Source organism: Bombina bombina, chromosome 6 (assembly GCF_027579735.1).
Source record: "Bombina bombina isolate aBomBom1 chromosome 6, aBomBom1.pri, whole genome shotgun sequence".
Classification (NCBI taxonomy): Eukaryota; Metazoa; Chordata; class Amphibia; order Anura; family Bombinatoridae; genus Bombina; species Bombina bombina.
Genome location: NC_069504.1, coordinates 731360911 through 731383994, shown reverse-complemented (window position 1 = coordinate 731383994; position 23084 = coordinate 731360911). Strand labels below are relative to the sequence as shown.

The 23084-nt window shown below is 42.1% G+C and overlaps 1 protein-coding gene across 3 annotated transcripts in view; it reads left to right on the top strand.

Annotated features, from left to right (window-relative positions):
* Window positions 1–23084, top strand: part of LOC128663560 (patatin-like phospholipase domain-containing protein 6) — a 453640-nt gene that overhangs the window by 170756 nt on the left and 259800 nt on the right. For all 3 annotated transcript variants that reach the window (XM_053717940.1, XM_053717939.1, XM_053717938.1), the window contains exons 9-10: window positions 18193–18273; window positions 18769–18841. In XM_053717940.1, the coding sequence (XP_053573915.1) occupies window positions 18193–18273; window positions 18769–18841 (154 nt within the window). The remainder of the gene's footprint in view (window positions 1–18192; window positions 18274–18768; window positions 18842–23084) is intronic.

Here is a 23084-nt window from a genome sequence, read left to right as displayed (position 1 = left end):
GTTTGAAGGAAATTATTGCTGACATTACTGGAGGTAAGGGTCACACCCTTCCTCAGGACAGGGCCAAAGCAAAGGCCAAACAGTCTAATTTTCGTGCCTTTCGAAATTTCAAGGCAGGTGCAGCATCAACTTCCTCCGCTTCAAAACAAGAGGGAACTTTTGCTCAATCTAAGCAGGCCTGGAAACCTAACCAGTCCTGGAACAAAGGCAAGCAGGCCAGAAAGCCTGCTACTGCCTCTAAGACAGCATGAAGGAACGGCCCCCTATCCGGCGACGGATCTAGTAGGGGGCAGACTTTCTCTCTTCGCCCAGGCGTGGGCAAGAGATGTTCAGGATCCCTGGGCGTTGGAGATCATATCTCAGGGATATCTTCTGGACTTCAAAGCTTCCCCTCCATCTTTCAAGGCTATCTGCAAATCAGATAAAGAAAGAGGCATTCCTACGCTGTGTGCAAGACCTCCTAGTTATGGGAGTGATCCATCCAGTTCCGCGGACGGAACAAGGACAGGGTTTTTATTCAAATCTGTTTGTGGTTCCCAAAAAAGAGGGAACCTTCAGACCAATTTTGGATCTAAAGATCTTAAACAAATTCCTCAGAGTTCCATCTTTCAAAATGGAAACTATTCGGACCATCCTACCCATGATCCAAGAAGGTCAGTACATGACCACAGTGGACTTAAAGGATGTCTACCTTCACATACCGATTCACAAAGATCATCATCGGTTTCTAAGGTTTGCCTTTCTAGACAGGCATTACCAATTTGTAGCTCTTCCCTTCGGGTTGGCTACAGCCCCGAGAATCTTTACAAAGGTTCTGGGCTCACTTCTGGCGGTTCTAAGACCGCGAGGCATAGCGGTGGCTCCGTATCTAGACGACATCCTCATACAGGCGTCAAGCTTTCAAGTTGCCAAGTCTCATACAGAGATAGTTCTGGCATTTCTGAGGTCGCACGGGTGGAAAGTGAACGAGGAAAAGAGTTCTCTATCCCCACTCACAAGAGTCTCCTTCTTAGGGACTCTTATAGATTCTGTAGAAATGAAAATTTACCTGACGGAGTCCAGGTTATCAAAACTTCTAAATGCTTGCCGTGTTCTTCACTCCATTCCGCGCCCTTCGGTAGCTCAGTGTATGGAGGTAATCGGCTTAATGGTAGCGGCAATGGACATAGTGCCATTTGCGCGCCTTCATCTCAGACCGCTGCAATTATGCATGCTGAGTCAGTGGAATGGGGATTACACAGATTTGTCCCCTCTGCTAAATCTGGATCAAGAGACCAGAGATTCTCTTCTCTGGTGGTTGTCTCGGGTACACCTGTCCAAGGGTATGACCTTTCGCAGGCCAGATTGGACAATTGTAACAACAGATGCCAGCCTTCTAGGTTGGGGTGCAGTCTGGAATTCCCTGAAGGCTCAGGGATCGTGGACTCAGGAGGAGAAACTCCTTCCAATAAATATTCTGGAGTTAAGAGCGATATTCAATGCTCTTCTGGCTTGGCCTCAGTTAGCAACACTGAGGTTCATCAGATTTCAGTCGGACAACATCACGACTGTGGCTTACATCAACCATCAAGGGGGAACCAGGAGTTCCCTAGCGATGTTAGAAGTCTCAAAAATAATTCGCTGGGCAGAGTACCACTCTTGCCACCTGTCAGCAATCCATATCCCAGGCGTGGAGAACTGGGAGGCGGATTTTCTAAGTCGTCAGACTTTCCATCCGGGGGAGTGGGAACTCCATCCGGAGGTGTTTGCTCAGTTGATTCATCGTTGGGGCAAACCAGAGTTGGATCTCATGGCATCTCGCCAGAACGCCAAGCTTCCTTGTTACGGATCCAGGTCCAGGGACCCAGAAGCGACGCTGATAGATGCGCTAGCAGCGCCTTGGTTCTTCAACCTGGCTTATGTGTTTCCACCGTTTCCTCTGCTCCCTCGACTGATTGCCAAAATCAAACAGGAGAGAGCATCGGTGATTCTGATAGCACCTGCGTGGCCACGCAGGACTTGGTATGCAGACCTAGTGGACATGTCATCCTTTCCACCATGGACTCTGCCTCTAAGACAGGACCTTCTGATACAAGGTCCTTTCAATCATCCAAATCTAATTTCTCTGAGACTGACTGCATGGAGATTGAACGCTTGATTCTATCAAAGCGTGGCTTCTCCGAGTCAGTCATTGATACTTTAATACAGGCACGAAAGCCTGTTACAAGGAAAATCTACCACAAGATATGGAGTAAATATCTTTATTGGTGTGAATCCAAGACTTACTCATGGAGTAAAGTTAGGATTCCTAGAATATTGTCTTTTCTCCAAGAGGGCTTGGACAAAGGATTATCAGCTAGTTCCTTAAAGGGACAGATTTCTGCTCTGTCTATTCTTTTGCACAAGCGTCTGGCAGAGGTTCCAGACGTCCAGGCATTTTGCCAGGCTTTGGTTAGATTTAAGCCTGTGTTTAAACCTGTTGCTCCCCCGTGGAGCTTAAACTTGGTTCTTAAGGTTCTTCAAGGAGTTCCGTTTGAACCCCTTCATTCCATTGATATTAAACTTTTATCTTGGAAAGTTCTGTTTTTGATGGCTATTTCCTCGGCTCGGAGAGTCTCTGAGCTATCTGCCTTACAATGTGATTCTCCCTATCTGATTTTTCATGCAGATAAGGTAGTTCTGCGTACCAAACCTGGGTTTTTACCTAAGGTGGTTTCTAACAAGAATATCAATCAAGAGATTGTTGTTCCATCGTTGTGCCCTAATCCTTCTTCAAAGAAGGAACGTCTTTTACATAATCTGGACGTAGTCCGTGCCTTGAAGTTTTACTTTCAAGCTACTAAGGATTTTCGTCAAACATCTTTCCTGTTTGTCGTTTACTCTGGACAGAGGAGAGGTCAAAAAGCTTCGGCAACCTCTCTTTCCTTTTGGCTTCGGAGCGTAATAAGCCTAGCCTATGAGACTACTGGACAGCAGCCCCCTGAAAGGATTACAGCTCATTCTACTAGAGCTGTGGCTTCCACCTGGGCCTTTAAAAATGAGGCCTCTGTTGAACAGATTTGCAAGGCTGCGACTTGGTCTTTGCTTCACACTTTTTCAAAATTTTACAAATTTGATACTTTTGCTTCTTTGGAGGCTGTGTTTGGGAGAAAGGTTCTTCAGGCAGTGGTTCCTTCCGCTTAATCCGGCCTTGTCCCTCCCATCATCCGTGTACTTTAGCTTTGGTATTGGTATCCCACAAGTAATGGATGATCCGTGGACTGGATACACTTAACAAGAGAAAACATAATTTATGCTTACCTGATAAATTTATTTCTCTTGTAGTGTATCCAGTCCACGGCCCGCCCTGTCCTTTTAAGGCAGGTCTAAATTTTAATTAAACTACAGTCACCACTGCACCCTATGGTTTCTCCTTTCTCTGTTTGTTTTCGGTCGAATGACTGGATATGACAGTTAGGGGAAGAGCTATATAGCAGCTCTGCTGTGGGTGATCCTCTTGCAACTTCCTGTTGGGAAGGAGAATATCCCACAAGTAATGGATGATCCGTGGACTGGATACACTACAAGAGAAATAAATTTATCAGGTAAGCATAAATTATGTTTTTTCTCAGGGAGAAGTCGTCAGTGTATACTTTCCTAAGAGGAGTGGAGACATTTTTCATTTTCTGCCCTGATGTTGATGATCTTAGCAAACGTTATCTAAGATCCATTCTGTTTCCCACAGAGCAGCTGAAGGTGATGTAAAGTGAAATCTTCAGTGTGGAGAACGATGTCACGCTACAAGCAGCATTGAGGTATGTTCATTCTTTTGTTTTCTGGGGAGATTTGCTACATCAGAACAGACTGACAATATCCCTAGCTGGAGAGGGGTAAGCAGTATGCACTATAACAAATGGTGTACCTGGATTCCCTGTTATTTTCATTATTTACTAGTGTGGTATATCACTTTAATATATTATTATGTGGGCTGACGCTGGGAGATGCGGCTGGTTTTTAGTGATGTTTTGACATGCCTTATTATGTGAAGCGCTTATTGCGTAGAATGAGTGTGTTTTGAGCACATGGCTGTTCTATGGAGGACCGACATGTTTGGGTTTTCTTTACCCATGCGGGTCTCGGTAGAATAGGAGTTACGCCCACGGATGGGCATTTTAAAACAATGCTTCTGTTGAAGTTCTCTTCACACTTTTTCCAAATTTTACAAATTTGATACTTTTGCTTCTTCTGAGGCTATTTTTGGGAGAAAGGTTCTTCAAGCAGTGGTGCCTTCCGTTTAGGTTCCTGTCTTGTCCCTCCCTTTTATCCGTGTTCTATAGCTTTGGTATTGTATCCCACAAGTAAGGATGAAATCCGTGGACTCGTCATATCTTGTAAAAGAAAAGGAAATTTGTGCTTACCTGATAAATTTATTTATTTTACGATATGACAAGTCTACGGCCCACCCTGTCATTTCTAAGACAGGTATGTAATTATTTTCTTAAACTTCAGTCACCTCTGCACCTTTGGCTTTTCCTTTCTCTTCCTAACTTCGGTTGAATGACTGGGGGAGGAGGGGAAGGGAGGAGCTATATATACAGCTCTGCTGTGGTGCTCTTTGCCACTTCCTGCTGGCAGGAGGTTTAATCCCACAAGTAAGGATGAAATCCGTGGACTCGTCATATCGTAAAAGAAATAAATTTATCAGGTAAGCATAAATTTCCTTTTTTCATTTTTATTCTATGTTTCCTGCGGGAACTTTCTCTGAGATCAATACTCGCTGTTTGCTTCTGCGGAAGTTCCTACGTTATTCCCATGTTTGTCTGTCTGTTTTTCTTCCTTTAGGAAATTGTCCTTTTTGAACTTGTTCCTTTAGTGGTTCTCTTCTTCATTGAGACCTTCTTGGGCTTTGTCAGTTTCTGCTTGTGGATGGGTCACCTTCGGGGGACTTGGATTCCCTTCGGGAGTTGGTTGTTCCTTTTTTTCGGGACATTAGACAATGAGGTCTTTTGGGCTCCTTCCCCAGTGTTGGAAATGCTCTGCATCTCCTTCTTGGATAGAAGAGGTCCTAGTGATTTTCCACTCATATGGTCAGATATTGCCATCCAGGTGGCATCCAAGCCCATGTTTTACTGTCCTCTGACTTCGAATCTGAGGTGATGTGGAGGCTTGATGTTGCTCTGTTGGGTTGACTTGTCCTCACTGTTCCCCTTGTGTCTGGAGCTCGTGGCTAGCTGGACAGCTAGCTCAGCATTCTAATGCTCTGTGGCTACTCTGTACTGTAGCAAACCGAAGGTAGCTAGTTTCTATCCCCGGCGAGGTCTACTCAGCCTTCCTCCTTTCGAGGTTGATAAAATGAGCAGCGCCTTGTGTCCCTTAAGGGGGATTAGCCGCACTTTTCAAGCACAATCATGTTAATGTTGCTTGGACGCCTGTTAGCTCTAGTGTCCTTTTATGGCCTTGGCTCTTTGGAGTGTTGGGCTCCTGCAAGGGGTGGTCTCTTCCCTTTGGGTTGGGACTTGCAAGGGCTTCTTGCTCTTGTTATTCGGGTTATTCTAGATTTTTCCCTGGGAGGTCTGTTTTTTTATATCAGACGAGGGATTTAGGTTCCTGGAAGTTTGTTTAATCTAAACATTTGTGGCCCTGGCTTCTTGTCCTGATCTTCCGGTTGTCGAGGGTTTTACTCTGTGTTTTCTTTGTGGATCCCGCTGTGGGTTGTTAGCGGACCTTGTGATCCTAGGACTGGCCTGGGGGTTTCTGAGGTACTTGGGCTTAGCCCGTGTTCTGGCTGTTCTGTTTTACAACTTGGCCAGATTTACTGAGAGCCAGGGCTCCTTGGGGCTTGTCTTGTACTGACGATACGGTTCCCTTGGGACAGCCAACTAATGTGACCTGATGGTAGGCTTTCCTGTTTAGCGAACGGAAGGTTTGCGGTTGCTCAACTGTCACTTTTGCGCCTGGTATGTGTGCTAGCATGATGGTGCTAGCATGATGGTGTTTTAAGGGGTTGGGCAATCTGCTATTTTGTTCGGCCGCTTTTTCCTTACGGATAGTGTTTTCTCCATGTCTTCCTATGGATGGCAGCGAGTTAATGGGCTCAGAAGTTTATCTTTCTTAATTTTCTAATTGTAATTTTTCTGTTTGCTCAGTCTCTGAGTTCTGACGTTTTGAGGACTTTGTTTTCAGCTGTCTTTTCAGTGCTGTTGCACAATATTTGGGAGATGTTCTTCTCCTCAATGATGCCCGGTTGCTTCTTGTGGGTTGGGCGTCGTCTCCCCTTGTTCTCTGGATCCATTTGGGTCTCTGTGGACTTGGCCTTCTTTTGAAGGGGGCTTTTCCTTTATTGGATCTTGCTGTACCTTTTGGGTATCCCTTTGGTTCACCCTTGTCCTATCCCTTTTGGGGATTTTGGTACTGTACTAGTAAGGGTTGTGTGGGGACCGACTGCTGGGCGACGATTCTCCTGGAGGAGTGTTGGCTCAGTGAGTCTGCTTTGCGGTCTCTAGTTTTTTGGACTATCTGCGGATCAGTGTCCTTGGGCCCTTATCCTTCTAGTTTTTTTGCCCGGCTCCGACGAAGCGGGGTTTGGTTGGGTTGGGTTTTTTTTCCAGGCCTGGTGCCTTCAGAATGGGCCGCCTATGGTACCCTCCCGTTTTTGCATTCAGTGTCCTCTATAGCTTGGGTATTGTTTTCCCAAAAGTAATGAATGCAGCTGTGGACTCTTTCCATTTATGAAGAAAAACTTAATTTATGCTTACCTGATAATTTTCTTTTCTTCAGATGGAAAGAGTCCACAGTTCCCCACCTGTATTTTTTCTGTGGGGCGTCTCTTATTTTTTTTTTTATTCTTCTGGCACCTTTTCACCCTGGTATTTCTTCTACTGTTCCTTTTTCCTCGGCAGAATGACTGGGGGATGAATGAAGTGGGAGGTGTATTTAAGCCTTTGGCTGGGGTGTCTTTGCCTCCTCCTGGTGGCCAGGTTCTTATTTCCCAAAAGTAATGAATGCAGCTGTGGACTCTTTCCATCTGAAGAAAAGAAAATTATCAGGTAAGCATAATTTGAGTTTTTTAGATGATCCTCACATTTAAACCCTACTGTAGACCATTTTTCAGTAAGAAACCTACACATGTTGTTATCTTTTTTCAGGAGACGAAATAGATTCAGACTATACCATTATTTTATGTATATATTATGACAGGTAAGAAACCTGCAGCAAAAAGGGTAATGCATGTTTCTCTTGTAAGGTGTATCCAGTCCACGGATTCATCCATTACTTGTGGGATATTCTCCTTCCCAACAGGAAGCTGCAAGAGGATCACCCACAGCAGAGCTGTCTATATAGCTCCTCCCCTAACTGCCACCCCCAGTCATTCTCTTGCAGCTCTCGACAAGGGAAGTAGCTAGAGAGATGTGGTGAATTAATGTAGTTTATCTTCAATCAAAAGTTTATTATTTTCAAATGGTACCGGAGTTGTACTATTTTGGCTTCAGGCAGAAAGGTGAAGAAGAGTCTGTCTGAAGTTTTTTGATGATCTTAGCAGTTTGTAACTAAGGTCCACTGCTGTTCTCACACATAACTGAAGAGATGGGTAACTTCAGCTGGGGGAATAGCGTGCAGGGTTTCCTGCTCTGAGGTATGTGCAGTTTTAAATTTTTCTAGAGAGATGATAAGCTAGAAAATGCTGACAGTACCTGATTTATTTAAGGTAAGCCTGATTACAGTGATTTAATAACGACTGGTATCATGCTTGCTGTAAAGGGTAATATTTTTGTTATTTACTCTCATTACTTAATAGATATAACGTTTGCTTGATGTATATAAACGTTTACTACAAATGGTGATAAAACTTTATTCTGGGGCCCAGTTTTTCCACATGGCTGACTAGTTTTTGCCTAGGGATAGTTTTTTAAGGCCCTCTCACTGTGAGTACATGTTGGGAGGGGCCTATTTTCACGCCTTAATTGCGCAGTAGTTTTTGCAGCTTGAGACATCCAGCTTCCCTGAAGGAGTCCCCTGACATATAGAACCCCTCTACAGGGTTTTTGTGCCTTCCAAAGTCGTTGTATGGGCAGGTAGGAGCCACAGTAGAGCTGTGGCAGTTGGTTATGACTGTTTAAAAACGGCTATATCGTTTTTTTGATCCGGTTTTGAAACTAAGGGGTTAATCATCCATTTGCAAGTGGGTGCAATGCTATTTGAGTCTATTATACACACTGTAAAAAAATTCGTAGAATTTACTGCTTTTTTCACTGTTTTATCAGTTTATGTGATTGTTTTTTTTCTCTTAAAGGCACAGTACCATTTTTATTTTTTGCTTGTTCACAGTTATTAAAGTGTTTTCCAAGCTTGCTGGTCTCATTACTAGTCTGTTTAAACATGTCTGACGTAGAGGAAACTCATTGTTCATTATGTTTAGAAGCCATTGTGGAACCCCCTCTTAGAATGTGTACCAAATGCACTGATTTTACTATAGATTACAAAGACCATATTCTGGCTTTAAAAAATTTATCACCAGAAGAAATTGACAAGGAGGAAGTTATGCCGTCTAACTCTCCCCACGTGTCAGAACCTATAACTCCCGCTCAGGGGACGCCAAGCACATCTAGTGCGCCCATTGCATATACCTTACAAGATATGGCGGCAGTTATGAATCATACCCTTACAGAGGTATTATCTAAACTGCCAGGATTGCAAGGAAAGCGAGACAGCTCTGGGACTAGAATAAATACAAAGCTCTCTGACGCTTTAGTGGCTATGTCTGATACACCCTCACAATGTACTGAAGCTGAAGCAGGGGAGCTTCAATCTGTGGGTGATTTTTCTGATTCAGGGAAGATACTTCAACCTGATTCTGATATGTCTACATTTATATTTAAGCTTGAACACCTCCGCATATTGCTCAGGGAGGTTTTAGCAACTCTGGACGACTGTGACGCTATTGTAGTCCCAGAGAAATTATGTAGATTGGATAATACTATGCAGTACCTACTTACACTGATGTTTTTCCAATCCCTAAGAGGTTTTCTGAAATTATTACTAAGGAATGGGATAGACCAGGTGTACCGTTCTCTCCCCCTCCTGTTTTTAAAAAGATGTTTCCTATAGATGCCGCTACACGGGACTTGTGGCAGACAGTTCCTAAGGTGGAGGGAGCAGTTTCTACTCTAAGCGTACCACTATCCCTGTCGAGGACAGTTGTGCTTTTCTAGCTCCAATGGATAAAAAATTAGAGGGTTACCTAAAGAAATTTTTTATTCAACAAGGTTTTATTCTCCAGCCTCTTGCATGTATTGCCCCAGTCACTGCTGCTGCGGCTTTCTGGTTTGAGTCTCTAGAGGAGGCTCTACAGGTTGAAACCCCGTTGGAAGATATTATTGACAAGCTTAAGGCCCTTAAGATAGCCAATTCATTTGTTTCTGACGCTGTTGTTCATTTAACCAAGCTAATGGCTAAAAACTCAGGTTTTGCTATTCAGGCGTGTAGGGCGCTATGGCTTAAATCCTGGTCAGCTGACTTCAAAGTCTAAACTTCTCAACATTCCTTTCAAAGGACAGACCCTATTCGGGCCTGGATTGAAGGAGATAATTTCTGACATCACTGGAGGAAAAGGTCATGCCCTTCTTCAAGACAGGTCCAACAAATTAAGGACCAAACAGTCTAGTTTTCGGCCCTTTGGAAACTTCAAGAGTGGCGCAGCTTCAACTTCCTCTAACACAAAACAAGAGGGAACTTTTGCCCAGTCTAAGCCGGTCTGGAGACCTAACCAGGCTTGGAACAAGGGGAAACAGGCCAAAAAGCCTGCTGCTTCCTCTAAGACAGCATGAAGGAGCAGCCCCCGATCCGGAATCGGATCTAGTAGGGGGCAGACCTCTCTCTTGCCCAGGCTTGGGCAAGAGATGTCCAGGATCCCTGGGCATTGGAAATTGTGTCCAAGGGTTATCTTCTGGAATTCAAAACCTCTCCCCCAAAAGGGAGATTTCATCTCTCACATTTATCTGCAAACCAGATAAAGAGAGAGGCATTCTTACATTGTGTTCAAGACCTCCTAGTTATGGGAGTGATCCACCCAGTTCCGCAGGAGGAACAGGGGCAGGGCTTCTATTCAAATCTGTTTGTAGTTCCCAAGAAAGAGGGAACATTCAGACCAATCTTAGATCTCAAGATCTTAAACAAATTTCTCAGAGTCCCATCCTTCAAGATGGAGACTATTCAAACCATCCTTCCTATGATCCAGGAGGGTCAATATATGACTACCGTAGACTTAAAGGATGCTTATCTTCACATCCCGATACACAAAGATCATCATCGTTTTCTCAGGTTTGCCTTTCTAGACAGGCACTACCAGTTTGTGACTCTTCCCTTCGGGTTGGCCACGGCACCAAGAATCTTTGCAAAGGTTCTAGGGTCCCTCCTAGCGGTCCTAAGGCCGCGGGGTATAGCAGTAGCCCCTTACTTAGACGACATTCTTATACAGGCGTCGACTTTTCAAATCGCCAGGTCCCATACGGACATTGTTCTGGCATTTCTGAGGTCCCATGGGTGGAAGGTGAACGAAGAAAAGAGTTCTCTATCACCTCTAACAAAAGTTTTATTCCTAGGGACTCTGATAGATTCGGTAGAAATGAAGATTTACCTAACGCAGGCCAGATTGTCAAAACTTCTAGACTCTTGCCGTGTTCTTTATTCCACTTCTTGTCCTTCAGTGGCTCAGTGTATGGAAGTAATCGGTTTAATGGTAGCGGCAATGGGCATAGTACCGTTTGCCCGCCTACATCTCAGACCGCTGCAACTTTGCATGCTCAGTCAGTGGAATGGGGATTACACAGATTTGTCCCCTCTACTAAATCTGGATCAAGAAACCAGAGATTCTCTTCTCTGGTGGCTATGTCAGGTCCATCTGTCCAAGGGGATGAGCTTCCTCAGGCCAGATTGGACTATAGTAACGACAGATGCCAGCCTTCTGGGCTGGGGTGTAGTCTGGAACTCCCTGAAGGCTTAGGGCTCGTGGACTCAGGAGGAGGCACTCCTTCCGATAAACATTCTGGAACTAAGAGCGATATTCAATGCTCTTCAGGCTTGGCCTCAGCTAGCTGCGTTCAGGTTCATCAGATTTCAGTCGGACAACATCACGACTGTAGCCTATATCAACCATCAGGGGGGAACAAGGAGCCCCCTGGCAATGTTGGAGGTTTCAAAGATAATTCTATGGGCAGAGGTTCACTCTTGCCATCTCTCAGCTATCCATATCCCAGGAGTAGAGAACTGGGAGGCGGATTTTCTAAGTCGGCAGACTTTTCATCCGGGGGAGTGGGAGCTCCATCTGGAGGTATTTGCCCAGCTGATTCAACTATGGGGCAAACCAGAACTAGATCTCATGGCATCTCATCAGAACGCCAAACTTCCTTGTTACGGGTCCAGGTCAAGGGATCCCCAGGCAGCGCTGATAGATGCTCTAGCAGCGCCCTGGTCCTTCAGCCTGGCTTATGTGTTTCCACCATTTCCTCTGCTCCCTCGTCTGATTGCCAAGATCAAGCAGGAGTGAGCTTCAGTGATTTTGATAGCTCCTGCGTGGCCACGCAGGACTTGGTATGCAGATCTGGTGGACTTGTCATCCTTTCCACCATGGACTCTGCTGCTGAGGCAGGACCTTCTACTTCAAGGTCCCTTCAAACATCCAAATCTAATTTCTCTGCGTCTGACTACTTGGAGATTGAACGCTTGATTTTATCAAAGCGTGGTTTTTCCGAGTCGGTCATTGATACCTTGATTCAGGCTCGAAAGCCTGTCACCAGGAAAATCTATCATAAGATATGGTGTAAATATCTTCATTGGTGTGAATCCAAGGGTTACTCATGGAGTAAGGTTAGGATTCCTAGGATATTATCCTTTCTCCAAGAAGGATTGGAGAAGGGATTGTCAGCTAGTTCCTTAAAGGGACAGATTTCTGCTCTGTCTATTCTTTTGCACAAACGTCTGGCTGAGGTTCCAGACGTTCAGGCGTTTTGTCAGGCTTTAGTTAGAATCAAGCCTGTGTTTAAACCTGTTGCTCCGCCATGGAGTTTAAATTTAGTTCTTAAAGTTCTTCAAGGGGTTCCGTTTGAACCTTTGCATTCCATAGATATTAAACTTTTATCTTGGAAAGTTCTGTTTTTAGTAGCTCGAAGAGTTTCGGAGTTATCTGCTTTACAGTGTGATTCCCCTTATCTGATTTTCCATGCAGATAAGGTAGTTTTACGTACCAAACCTGGTTTTCTTCCTAAGGTGGTATCTAATAAGAATATCAATCAGGAGATTGTTGTTCCTTCACTATGTCCTAATCCTTCTTCAAAGAAGGAACGTCTATTACACAATCTTGATGTGGTTCGTGCTTTAAAGTTTTATTTACAAGCTACGAAGGATTTTCGTCAAACATCTGCTTTGTTTGTTGTCTACTCTGGACAGAGGAGAGGCCAAAAGGCTTCGGCAACTTCTCTTTCTTTTTGGCTAAGAAGTATAATCCGCTTGGCTTATGAGACTGCTGGCCAGCAGCCTCCTGAAAGAATTACAGCTCATTCTACTAGAGCAGTAGCTTCCACATGGGCTTTTAAACATGAGGCCTCTGTTGAACAGATTTGTAAGGCGGCGACTTGGTCTTCGCTTCATACCTTTTCTAAATTCTACAAATTCGATACTTTTGCTTCCTTGGAGGCTATTTTTGGGAGAAAGGTCTTACAGGCAGTGGTGCCCTCCGTTTAAGCGCCTGCCTTGTCCCTCCCTTCATCCGTGTCCTATAGCTTTGGTATTGGTATCCCACAAGTAATGGATGAATCCGTGGACTGGATACACCTTACAAGAGAAAACAAAATGTATGCTTACCTGATAAATTTATTTCTCTTGTGGTGTATCCAGTCCACGGCCCGCCCTGTCATTTTAAGGCAGGTGTTATTTATTTTTAAACTACAGTCACCACTGCACCCTATAGTTTCTCCTTTCTCTTGCTTGTCTTCGGTCGAATGACTGGGGGTGGCAATTAGGGGAGGAGCTATATAGACAGCTCTGCTGTGGGTGATCCTCTTGCAGCTTCCTGTTGGGAAGGAGAATATCCCACAAGTAATGGATGAATCCGTGAACTGGATACACCACAAGAGAAATAAATTTATCAGGTAAGCATAAATTTTGTTTTTAAATTAAAATGTTAATAAACATGGTTATAAACAACAGTAAATTAAAACTCTATAGTAAAAGGAAGGGGTTAAATAAATAAGGACCTTTCTGTATAGTTATGTAACTTTGATATGCACATAGGGGCTCCCATGAGCCTCTATTAAAATATATAGACCTTTATTCATGCCAGATGATCAGTATTACAGGGATCACCTGGTTATAAAAACCTATATAGGGGCTTTATTTTCAAAAGGGGCTTCCGGTCTTTAAAACATTGGGTTATGGGGTCTCTAGTTTTTTTTTTTTTATCACCTCTTACAGGCACCCTTATAAAAAATATGTGTAGGGGGGTATTTTTTTTTTTAAGTGTGTTTACCTTTTAACCCTAAGACATACCGCTTGAAACAGCAGACGATTACTTTTCCATCAGTGTGTCTTGTTTTATTTTTTATTTTTTTAAGGAGTTAAGGGAGCTGAGATCAAGTTGTTTTTATATACACTCCCCATCCAGCTACCTTCTCCTGCTTTAATGTCCCTGCCACTTCCGGATCTAAGTGACGTGTGGGCGTGGTGACGTCATTTTCATGCCAGGATTCTTCCAACTGAGATCTAACCCAATGCCACCTCATAAGTTGCCTATCACTGCATGGGGGACGCTATATGTATATATAAAACATGCTTGCACACAGTATTTAATTAGCTTTACTAAAGATTCCAGTGATGTGGTTTAATACTTCTGGTTTTATTAATGTTCATTTTGGACCGTAATGCCTTAGCTATGACTATATCTAGAAAAACTTGTGTTCTGCATCAACCTGATTGCAGTACTCTAACATGATCATCATTTTTCAACTAATAATCAGTAAGAAAAAGAATTGTACTTGTATGATATGTTAATTAAATGTATTTATTTTGAACCTTTGTTGCCATGACTACTATTGTAATCAACTTGCAATTTAAATGAATGTGGAATTTTATAGATGCTGTGTAATAATTTTCAAAGCTTGAGGAAAACCAAATTTGGTCGCTGTTTTTTTTGTCGGAATCCCTATTAAAGGGACATGAAACGCAAAACTGTTCTTTCATGATTCAGTCAGAGCATGCAATATTAAACAACTTTCCAATTTAATTCTCTTATCTAATTTGCTTTATTCTCTTGATATCCTTTGTTTAAAAGAATACCTAGGTAGACATGGGGGAAACGAAGCATTGCTGGGAGCTAGCTGCTGATTGGTGGCTGCACATTTATGCCTCTTGTTATTGGCTCACCCAATTTGCTCAGCTAGCTCCCAGTAGTGCATTGCTGCTCCTTCAACAAAGGATACTAAGAGAATTAAGCTAATTTGATAATAGAAGTAAACGGGAAGGTTGTTTAAAATTAAATATTTTAACCGAATCATGAAAGAAAAATGTTGGTTTTCATGTCGCAAGCACCAGAACCATAATACATATTGGTTTCAACAAAAGTTTTTTTGATCATTGAATTTTAAAAATAATTCTTAAATAAAGTTAAAATCACACTTAGTAAGTATTTAGCCAGTATTACTCGCATCTATACGCTGCTGGACAGACAGACCCCTTGACTCGCGATAGATTTTGGGAGGCCCTTACCTTACCATCTCTGACAGAAGTACAGCAACAGGGGCTAAATGCAAAAGTCTCGGTGAAAGAGGTCCTAGCGACTATAGGGAAGTTGCCGCTAGACAAAGCATCCGGGCCGGATGGCCTCCCGGCGGAGTTTTATAAAATACTCCAGAGAGAAATTGCTGCACCATTAGCGGAATTGTACAATGATATATTAGGGGGCGGAGTGGTTCTCTCGCGCAGATTCACAGAAGCGAACATAAGCCTCATTCTTAAGCCTGATAGAGAGCCTCTAGCTCCCGAGTCATACCGCCCAATCTCGCTTATGAATTCTGATTACAAGATATTCACCAAGATATTGGCAGATAGACTCGCAGGGGTCCTCCCAGAGCTGATACATTTGAGTCAGACAGGGTTTGTAAAGGGTAGATCTTCAGTACTGAACGCGCGCACATTACAGTTTGTGTTGACACATTACTGGGAGAATGCCGGGAAAAGTCATGTACCACACTCAGAGGAAGCCTGTGTCCTATTAGTGGACGCAGAAAAGGCTTTTGATAAAGTCCTTTGGAATCATCTGTTCTATACCTTGGAACAATTTGGCATAATCGGTAACTTTGCGCGAGCGCTAGACACACTATACTCTATTCCCCATGCGGCGGTACTGGTTAATGGGATCGCATCACAGCCTTTCCCTCTATGCAGAGGTACAAGGCAGGGGTGTCCTCTGTCACCCCTCCTGTTTGACCTGGCTTTGGAACCCCTGGCTGCAAAAATTCGGCAGACCACGAGTGGCCTTAAGATAGGGAATAATACACTACATTTGTCACTTTTCGCAGACGATATGGTATTATATGTGCAGAACCCCAGAGTAAACATACCCATATTGATGACCGTCATAGAGGAGTTTGGGCAAATATCCGGATACAAAGTCAACACTGATAAGACGGAGCTGATATGGCTCTCGTATGCAAATGATGTCCCTGCTTTTCCTTATGACTTTAAGCTGGCGGGAGACACTTTTAAGTATTTGGGAATTCGACTCTCGCGAAACCCGGCGGATTGGTACAGTGCTAATTATACCCCTCTTAAGAGAACAGCAACTGACTTAACCACGCATTGGGTCAAGTTGCCACTGTCCATTTCTGGGAGGATAGGGCTTATCAAAATGGTACTTTTCCCCAAGCTGTTCTACATCATGCAGATGTTGCCACTATTAATACACAAGGTAGACTTACAGTTTTGGAAGTCACTCTTCCTGTCTTTCGTGTGGGCAAACAAAAAACATAGAATACACTCAAATAGAATGATGAGCACAATAGACTCGGGAGGCTTGGCGGTGCCTAATGTGGAACTGTATAATTGGGCTGCGCAAGCGAAGTATGTGCTTGACTGGATGACTGGACAATCCCACTTTACAAACCCAGAGTTAGAGCAGTATGTCACGCAACCATGGTCTCTAAGCATCTTACCGCACTTGACAACTGACAAGACGGAAAAGATACTGGCTGGATATCCCCTCCTACAACAGCCACTACGGGCCTGGAAGAAACTTTGTAACAGATTACATTGTCAACAAGAACTTATAAAATACATTCCACTACAGGGGAACCCTGACTTTTTACCGGGGATGACTACACAGACATTTAGGGAATGGAGGGCCCTGGGATTAGATAGGGTGTCGAAACTACTAGAAGGGGATGGAAAGACTATCTGCACTTTTGCCTATCTACAGGAGACTTACACTTTGCCACGCACGCATCATTTTGCTTACTTGCAGGCGAAACATTACATTACTAAGTTAATCGGCTTGCAAGTTACCCCCAAAGTAACTACGGGGATAGCTCAAATTGCTCACCTGCATTCACAAGGCTTAACATCTATCTCCCCAATATACAAGATGTTGCAGGCCCCAGATAATACCCACACTGTGGAACATATATGTACAAAATGGTCAGGGATGCTGGAAACCCAGATCTCTAAGGAAAAGATACAAGATAGCATACAGAGGGTTCGGAGGGCCACATTGTCAATGGACCTCAGGGAGTCGCACACCAAAATGCTTGAATTGGCATACATTACACCAAAAAACTTTAGAAAATGGGAGTCTAATTCCACAGGTAACTGTCCAAAGTGCGCTCACGCTCAGGCAGACTTACTACACATGGTCTGGACTTGCCCAAAGATAACTAGATTTTGGGGCATGATACATCACTGGCTGAAAACATTAGGCATTCAAATACGAACTCTCACACTACAGGCGATTACACTTTTGGATTGCCAAGAACTAACTAACAACGAAATGACATACACGCACAATGTAATATTACTAGCCAGGAAACTCATATTCAGGAAGTGGCTGAGCAGAGAGGCTCCAACACTGACACAAGTAAAGAACGAGGTCCTCACACAGTTACTTTACGAGCAAATGGATACTGTGGGGGATATCTCTAACCGCACAGCTCATTTCATGAAAAAATGGGCAGTTTACATTCAAACTTTGGGACCCCTCCAGCAGGTAAAAATTTTATATCCCATACGAAACTCAGAATACATACTGGAAGCTCAGCTTAGAGGTGACTGGAGACTGGATTTTGAAAGAGTAGGGACCCCTTAGAGGGGAGGAGAGGTAGGCAAGCGACAGTATCTGACACCCCAGGGGAAGGGAAGCCGGCCGGCTAAACTAAATTAAAATAAATTACAGAAAAAAACGTGAGAAGTACACATTGTTAACAATGGATTTGTACACTACATATTTTTCTTTTTTCTCCTTCTGAATAATTATAGATGTCACAATCTGTTTAAAGTGTTATGAATCATTCTGCATGTTACAGTTTGTTTCTCTCACCATCCCCAGCATGTTGGGGAGAATGGTGTTGCGTTCTTCTCATGGAACAAATAAAGAATTTAAAAAAAAAAAATCCCACTTAGTGAATCATGAACTGAAGTTAAAAAAGTAGCATTTTACACACTCTGAGCGGTCCTGGTTTCAGAAGGTTAAATATAGTAAATATAGCATACAATTTGAAACAACTTTCCAGTTTATTTCTTTTATCAAATTTGCTTTGCTCTCTTGGTATCCTTTGTTGAAGGCGCAGCAATGCACTTCCAGGAGCTAGCTGCCCACATCAGGTCAGCCAATGACAGTAGGGATATATGTGCAACCACCAATCAGCAGCTAGCTCCCAGTAGTGCTTTGCTGCTCCTGATATGTATTATTTTCAATAAAGAATAGCAAGAGAACAAAGCAAATTAGAAAATAGAAGTAAACTAGATTGCTCTGTCTGAATCATAAAATAACCACTTTGGGTTTCATATTCCTTTAAGACATTGACATAAAATAAATTTACCCATTCCAGCCACATCTGTACTCTGTGTAAAACAAAAAAAACATATTCACCATTCAGCCATACACACCAATGGACAGCTTCATTAAGCAAGTTTTCAAAAATACTAATGGAAGTGCTTGGATTTCTGTTCTTAATATGGGTTGTTTCCTCTCTTCAGATCATTGCTCTACGTTTGCAGAAGGTCACCTTCCTCGCTCTGCATCATTATCTTGGTCTGACCAATGAGCTTTTTCAAAATGTGAGTTCTTACAACTTCCTCCAGTGTCTGAGGTCATTATAGGTGCATGGTCAATAAAAAAAAACAGGTAACCGCAAGTATAGCCAATGTGAGTATTGAGCTGCTTTTATATGCAGTGTGGATGATTTATTCAGATAGTTCATTATAAACAGGGCTTTTTTGTAGGGGTACTCACCACCTCTGCCATCTCATAACAGGTAAAATTTGTAGTCAACATGTAAATACTTTAGTTTTCACAAGAGGGGCTGAAAAATATATCAAGCATTGTATTAACTTTGTCCCTTTTGCTTTTCTCAAAGTTACTAAGCACAATATATCGATCAATAATCAGTACCTTTGTTTTTTTTGAGTACGGGACTTTTTTTCTTAGAAAGAAAGCACTGATTATAAATATATAAATATATATTTATGGGAATGTTGTTTGGTGGTGGGTGTTTTATATAAAGGAGCCAAATGTGAGCATGTTCTGTAATGATCGCACACTCCCTCCCCCAGGAACCAAATAAAGAGCCCAGCCCCCCTCACACTCGCCACCCTCGCCTTTCAAGACGTATGACACATGACGAAGGTGAGACCCTGTGTCTGTTTATACAAGATGATAACTTTCTATTTGCCACATCCTCCTATGCAAATTACAAAAAAATGCTCAAGAGATAATGTATTATTATAAACTAATTTTTACGGTCTTTGTTTTTCCTATGTAACATAAAATATCATTACACCAGATGTGCAAGTTGTGCAGGATCAAAACTCTTCCTTTCACAAATAGGACCACCAACTTTACTTAACTTTTCTTTCTTTTTTTCAATCTTGAAATACCCAGTGTCACTGTTTCCTTCTAATGGCAGTGAGGGTCCACGAACACATTCATAACCTATTGGAAATACTTCACCTTTCCACCAGGAGGAGGCAAAGACCCCCCAAACAGAACATTGTAATATCCCTTCCACTTCCCCTACCCTCCCAGTAGTTCTTTGCCTCATGTCATTGAGGTAGGCAGAGAGAGGTGCTCTGCTGAAGAATCTAGTTTTATTGTTCTCAATGGATTATTTCCTGCAAGAAAGGACAGGGGAGTTATTAGTAGCCATGTAATCCTCTTAGAGTTTTAGCGAATGTTAGCTTCTAGATGTCGCAGGGAAGTTCCCATGCCTCCTTCCAGTTTTCTTATGCTATCCTCCCTTTTAGGCACACAGTGTTAGTTACACTGATTTTCCTTGTGTCACAGGTCCCTGTCAGGATGAAGATTTGACTGTCAGACCTGGAACTGCGAGTTGTCAGTAGATGGGTCCCAGACTGGATGAAGACTTCTTTTGGGTAAGTCCCTTATCTCCTTCGTTCGCCTAATGGCTTGTTGCCTAAATTCAGGGATATGGGATCCCCTCTGGATCAGGGATAGGGGCTTTTCTTTATTCCCATTTATGCAATAAAGGACCTCAGCATTTCCACTCATACGTGTACTGTGTACTCTGAATTAAGAAAGCCCTTGTGACTTAATAGGCTAATGGGCTAATAAGCAACTTTGCAAGTCTGAGATTATGGTGGTAAATAATTACATGTTTGAATCCACCTGCAGTTGAAAGGTTTCATAAACAACTAGGACGTGATGCACACTTTTTTAAAACATTAAGCTGGTGCGGCTCTTATTTTGGGCATAGTACATAGCTTAGTTATGGACATTTTATGAGGAACGATGTCATTCTTATGAGCGAACTCGATCTAACGTTTGCGAGGGGGCCCTTAGGAAATTTGATGTGTTTCAGACATGGATTTTGCATGGCTATTAGCTATGTAGTACTGGACATTGGACCGGAGTCTTAATAGGCGGCAACATGGATGCACCGATGTATACAGTCTGCTGATTTTGGCGCCACCCTGCCCATCCTCACTTTCGCTTTGCGCACTGTGTATCATGATCGGCAGTGTTACAGTGCAATGTCTTTTTCATGTCGGTCCTGCAGCGGTTGGAGTTAACCCTTTTCCCGCCGCAGGATCGTTTAGGCACGCACTCTGCCCACTCTGCAGGCCAGGACTGGGGACTTCTTGCGAATCAGAAGTTGTGAGCAGTAGGGTCATGCCTGTAGACAATTGTTTTGAGCTAGGGCTATTGGTCATAATACAGGGCTGTTACGGTGCTCAATATAGCAATTATTAGAAAATCACTTACTGGGTAACATGACCTATAAGGCTATAGACATACCTTATATCTAGTTCATATATTTTATCAATCATCTTTCTGCTGTGGAGAAATATAATATGTGGTGACTTAATAACACAAAGAATGCTTAATCCCATGTATGTCTGCTGTGGAATATAAATTTATAGGGTGACTTATTAGCATTACAAATGCTTCTACACACCTTTTCTGTTGTGGACAATAAATATATATGCTGATTTATTAGCAGTACAGATGCTTAATCACATTGTCACCTGCTGTAGAAAATATGTGTATCTGATGCTTTTATTATCAGTGCTTACCATATTATTTCTTATATGGACAATGCTCATATATAATGGTTTATTTGCATTTCCAATTATTCGCCATACTTACATTTGTTTGGAAAATACCTTTATCAGGCAATTAATATACATTACAAGTACTTAACAACATTTATTCTTCTATGGAAAATAAGAAACATCTGGCGGTTTTATCAGCATACTACTGCTTCACCATACATCTTCCTTGTATGGGACTATATATATCTGGGGATTTTTCAGTAGTACCAGCTTTTAAACATATTTATTCTTATATGGAGGTTAAATATATATGATAGCACTACCAGCTCCTAAGCATACTGGTTTCTTATATAAAGGATAAGCATACTTATTTCTTACTTGGCAATAATCATACATGATGGTTGGTTTTCTAGCTTATCTTGACATTTTTTATTTATTTTTTATTTTTATCTTGACATTTTATTTCTTGTATAGAACAAATACATATCTGGGGGTTTATTGTCCTTCCAGTACTTAATTATACTTATTCTTATAGAGAAAGTATTATATCTGATATACCAGTAATACTGTACCAGTATCTAAATTCTGTTTATACTAGCAGGACCAGATGAGACACTCCTTTTGGTTTTTACTGCTAATAAACTTACCTTGACTTTTCTAGCATTATCTATGCTTTTCAAGGACAAGCACTTCCGCTTCATAGCTCTTCCATGGGTTTACCGTCAGTTCACAGGATCTTGACAGAGATTCCAGGAGTCCTACTTCTTTTAGGTAGACTACAAGGGATTGCGGTGGCACTGTGCTTGGCCGTCATCTTGGTTCAGACTCCAGCTTTTTCCTTCAGCGACAACTCTCTCCGAGAGTTGCTCTAAAAATAAATTCTCGCATTCCCATTTTGAGAGTGGTATTTCAGGACATTACCTATAGTCTGTCTATATGTCTGCTTCTCATATATCAATGCAGGAGAAGTTTAGGAGCTGTGCTGGTGTAGCTAGGTTGTTAACTTACTTGCCTTGCAAGCAGAAGGTCAAGAGTTTGAATCCCTATGTGGGTCACAGTCCTTTCTATGTCCTTCTAGTAATATTTTATGTTATGAAATTCTACTGCATTTAGTGGTCCTTCAATGTATTTCCAATGTTCTTAAGACCGCTGCTTCATAATTGCTCGCTCCTGCTCTGTCTGACTGAGTGTAATGGTCAGGTCGGGCCGGGCTGTGACTAGACAGCTGGCCAGATGCGCTCTGAGGGAAAACCAGACCCGCTCAGTAGAGCACAGAGGGCGGGTCTGAAAACCCCTCTTTTTTTTATAAAATTCCAGCTGCAATATTAGGTTGTATAGAGCTAGCACTAATATAATGTTATATAATTCTGCACTATGTGCAGAATTATATAACATTATTTTCTAGGTTTACTGGCCCTTTAACACACGAGGTAAACAACTCTCTACAAAGGCCAAGACCAGTTATTATAAGATTCCAGAATCTGCAAGCAAAAATGGACATTCTAAGAGCCTATAAGAAAGTCCCATCTCTAGAGTTTCAAGGGAAATAGATTATTTTATTTCAGGACTACTCCATAGAAAATGAAAGAACGAAAAAGGAAACAATTCACCACCATATGTAACCAGCTATATAAAGATAAGAGAATCTTCTTGCTCCTGTTCCCAGCCAAATTGCGGCTGATATCAGGAGACAAATTCTATTTGTTTGAGTCACCAGAGGACGCTAGCAAATATTTAGAAACAAAGAAATAGTTTTGTATATTTTTGACAGTCAACTTATAGGATAAGGTTATACTATGTCAATAACAGAGGTATTCAATGCTCTTTTTTTGTTGAATTCTTTCTTTTTTCTCTTTTTTTTCTCTTTTCTTCTCTTTTTTTCCTTTCTTTTCTTTTTTATTTTGAAACACAATTTTTTTTATATGCTTTCATGTATATGCGTTTGATAATTCACTTGTATACACTGAGAATGTTCCCAGGATTTAATCCTGGATACGTTATAAATACTTTATTAGGATATAAATGGTTAATTTACTCACTTGGAATGTGGGTTGTATACATTCCCCTATTAAAAGGAAAACAATATTAAATTACTTATATAAAAACAGGATTAATATAGCATGCCTCCAAGAGACATGTTTGTCACCCAAAGAGCACATAAAATTAAAATCAGGTTGGGTTAAAGAGTTTTTTTTTTGCAATTTATAAAAATAATTTGAGGAGTCACAATTTTATTTAGTAAAAATATACAATACAAATTTATACATCAAATTCAAGACAACCAAGGGATATATATTATAGTGAAAGTTCAAATAGGGAAAGATAGAATTGTGTTATGCAATTTATATGGTCCTAAT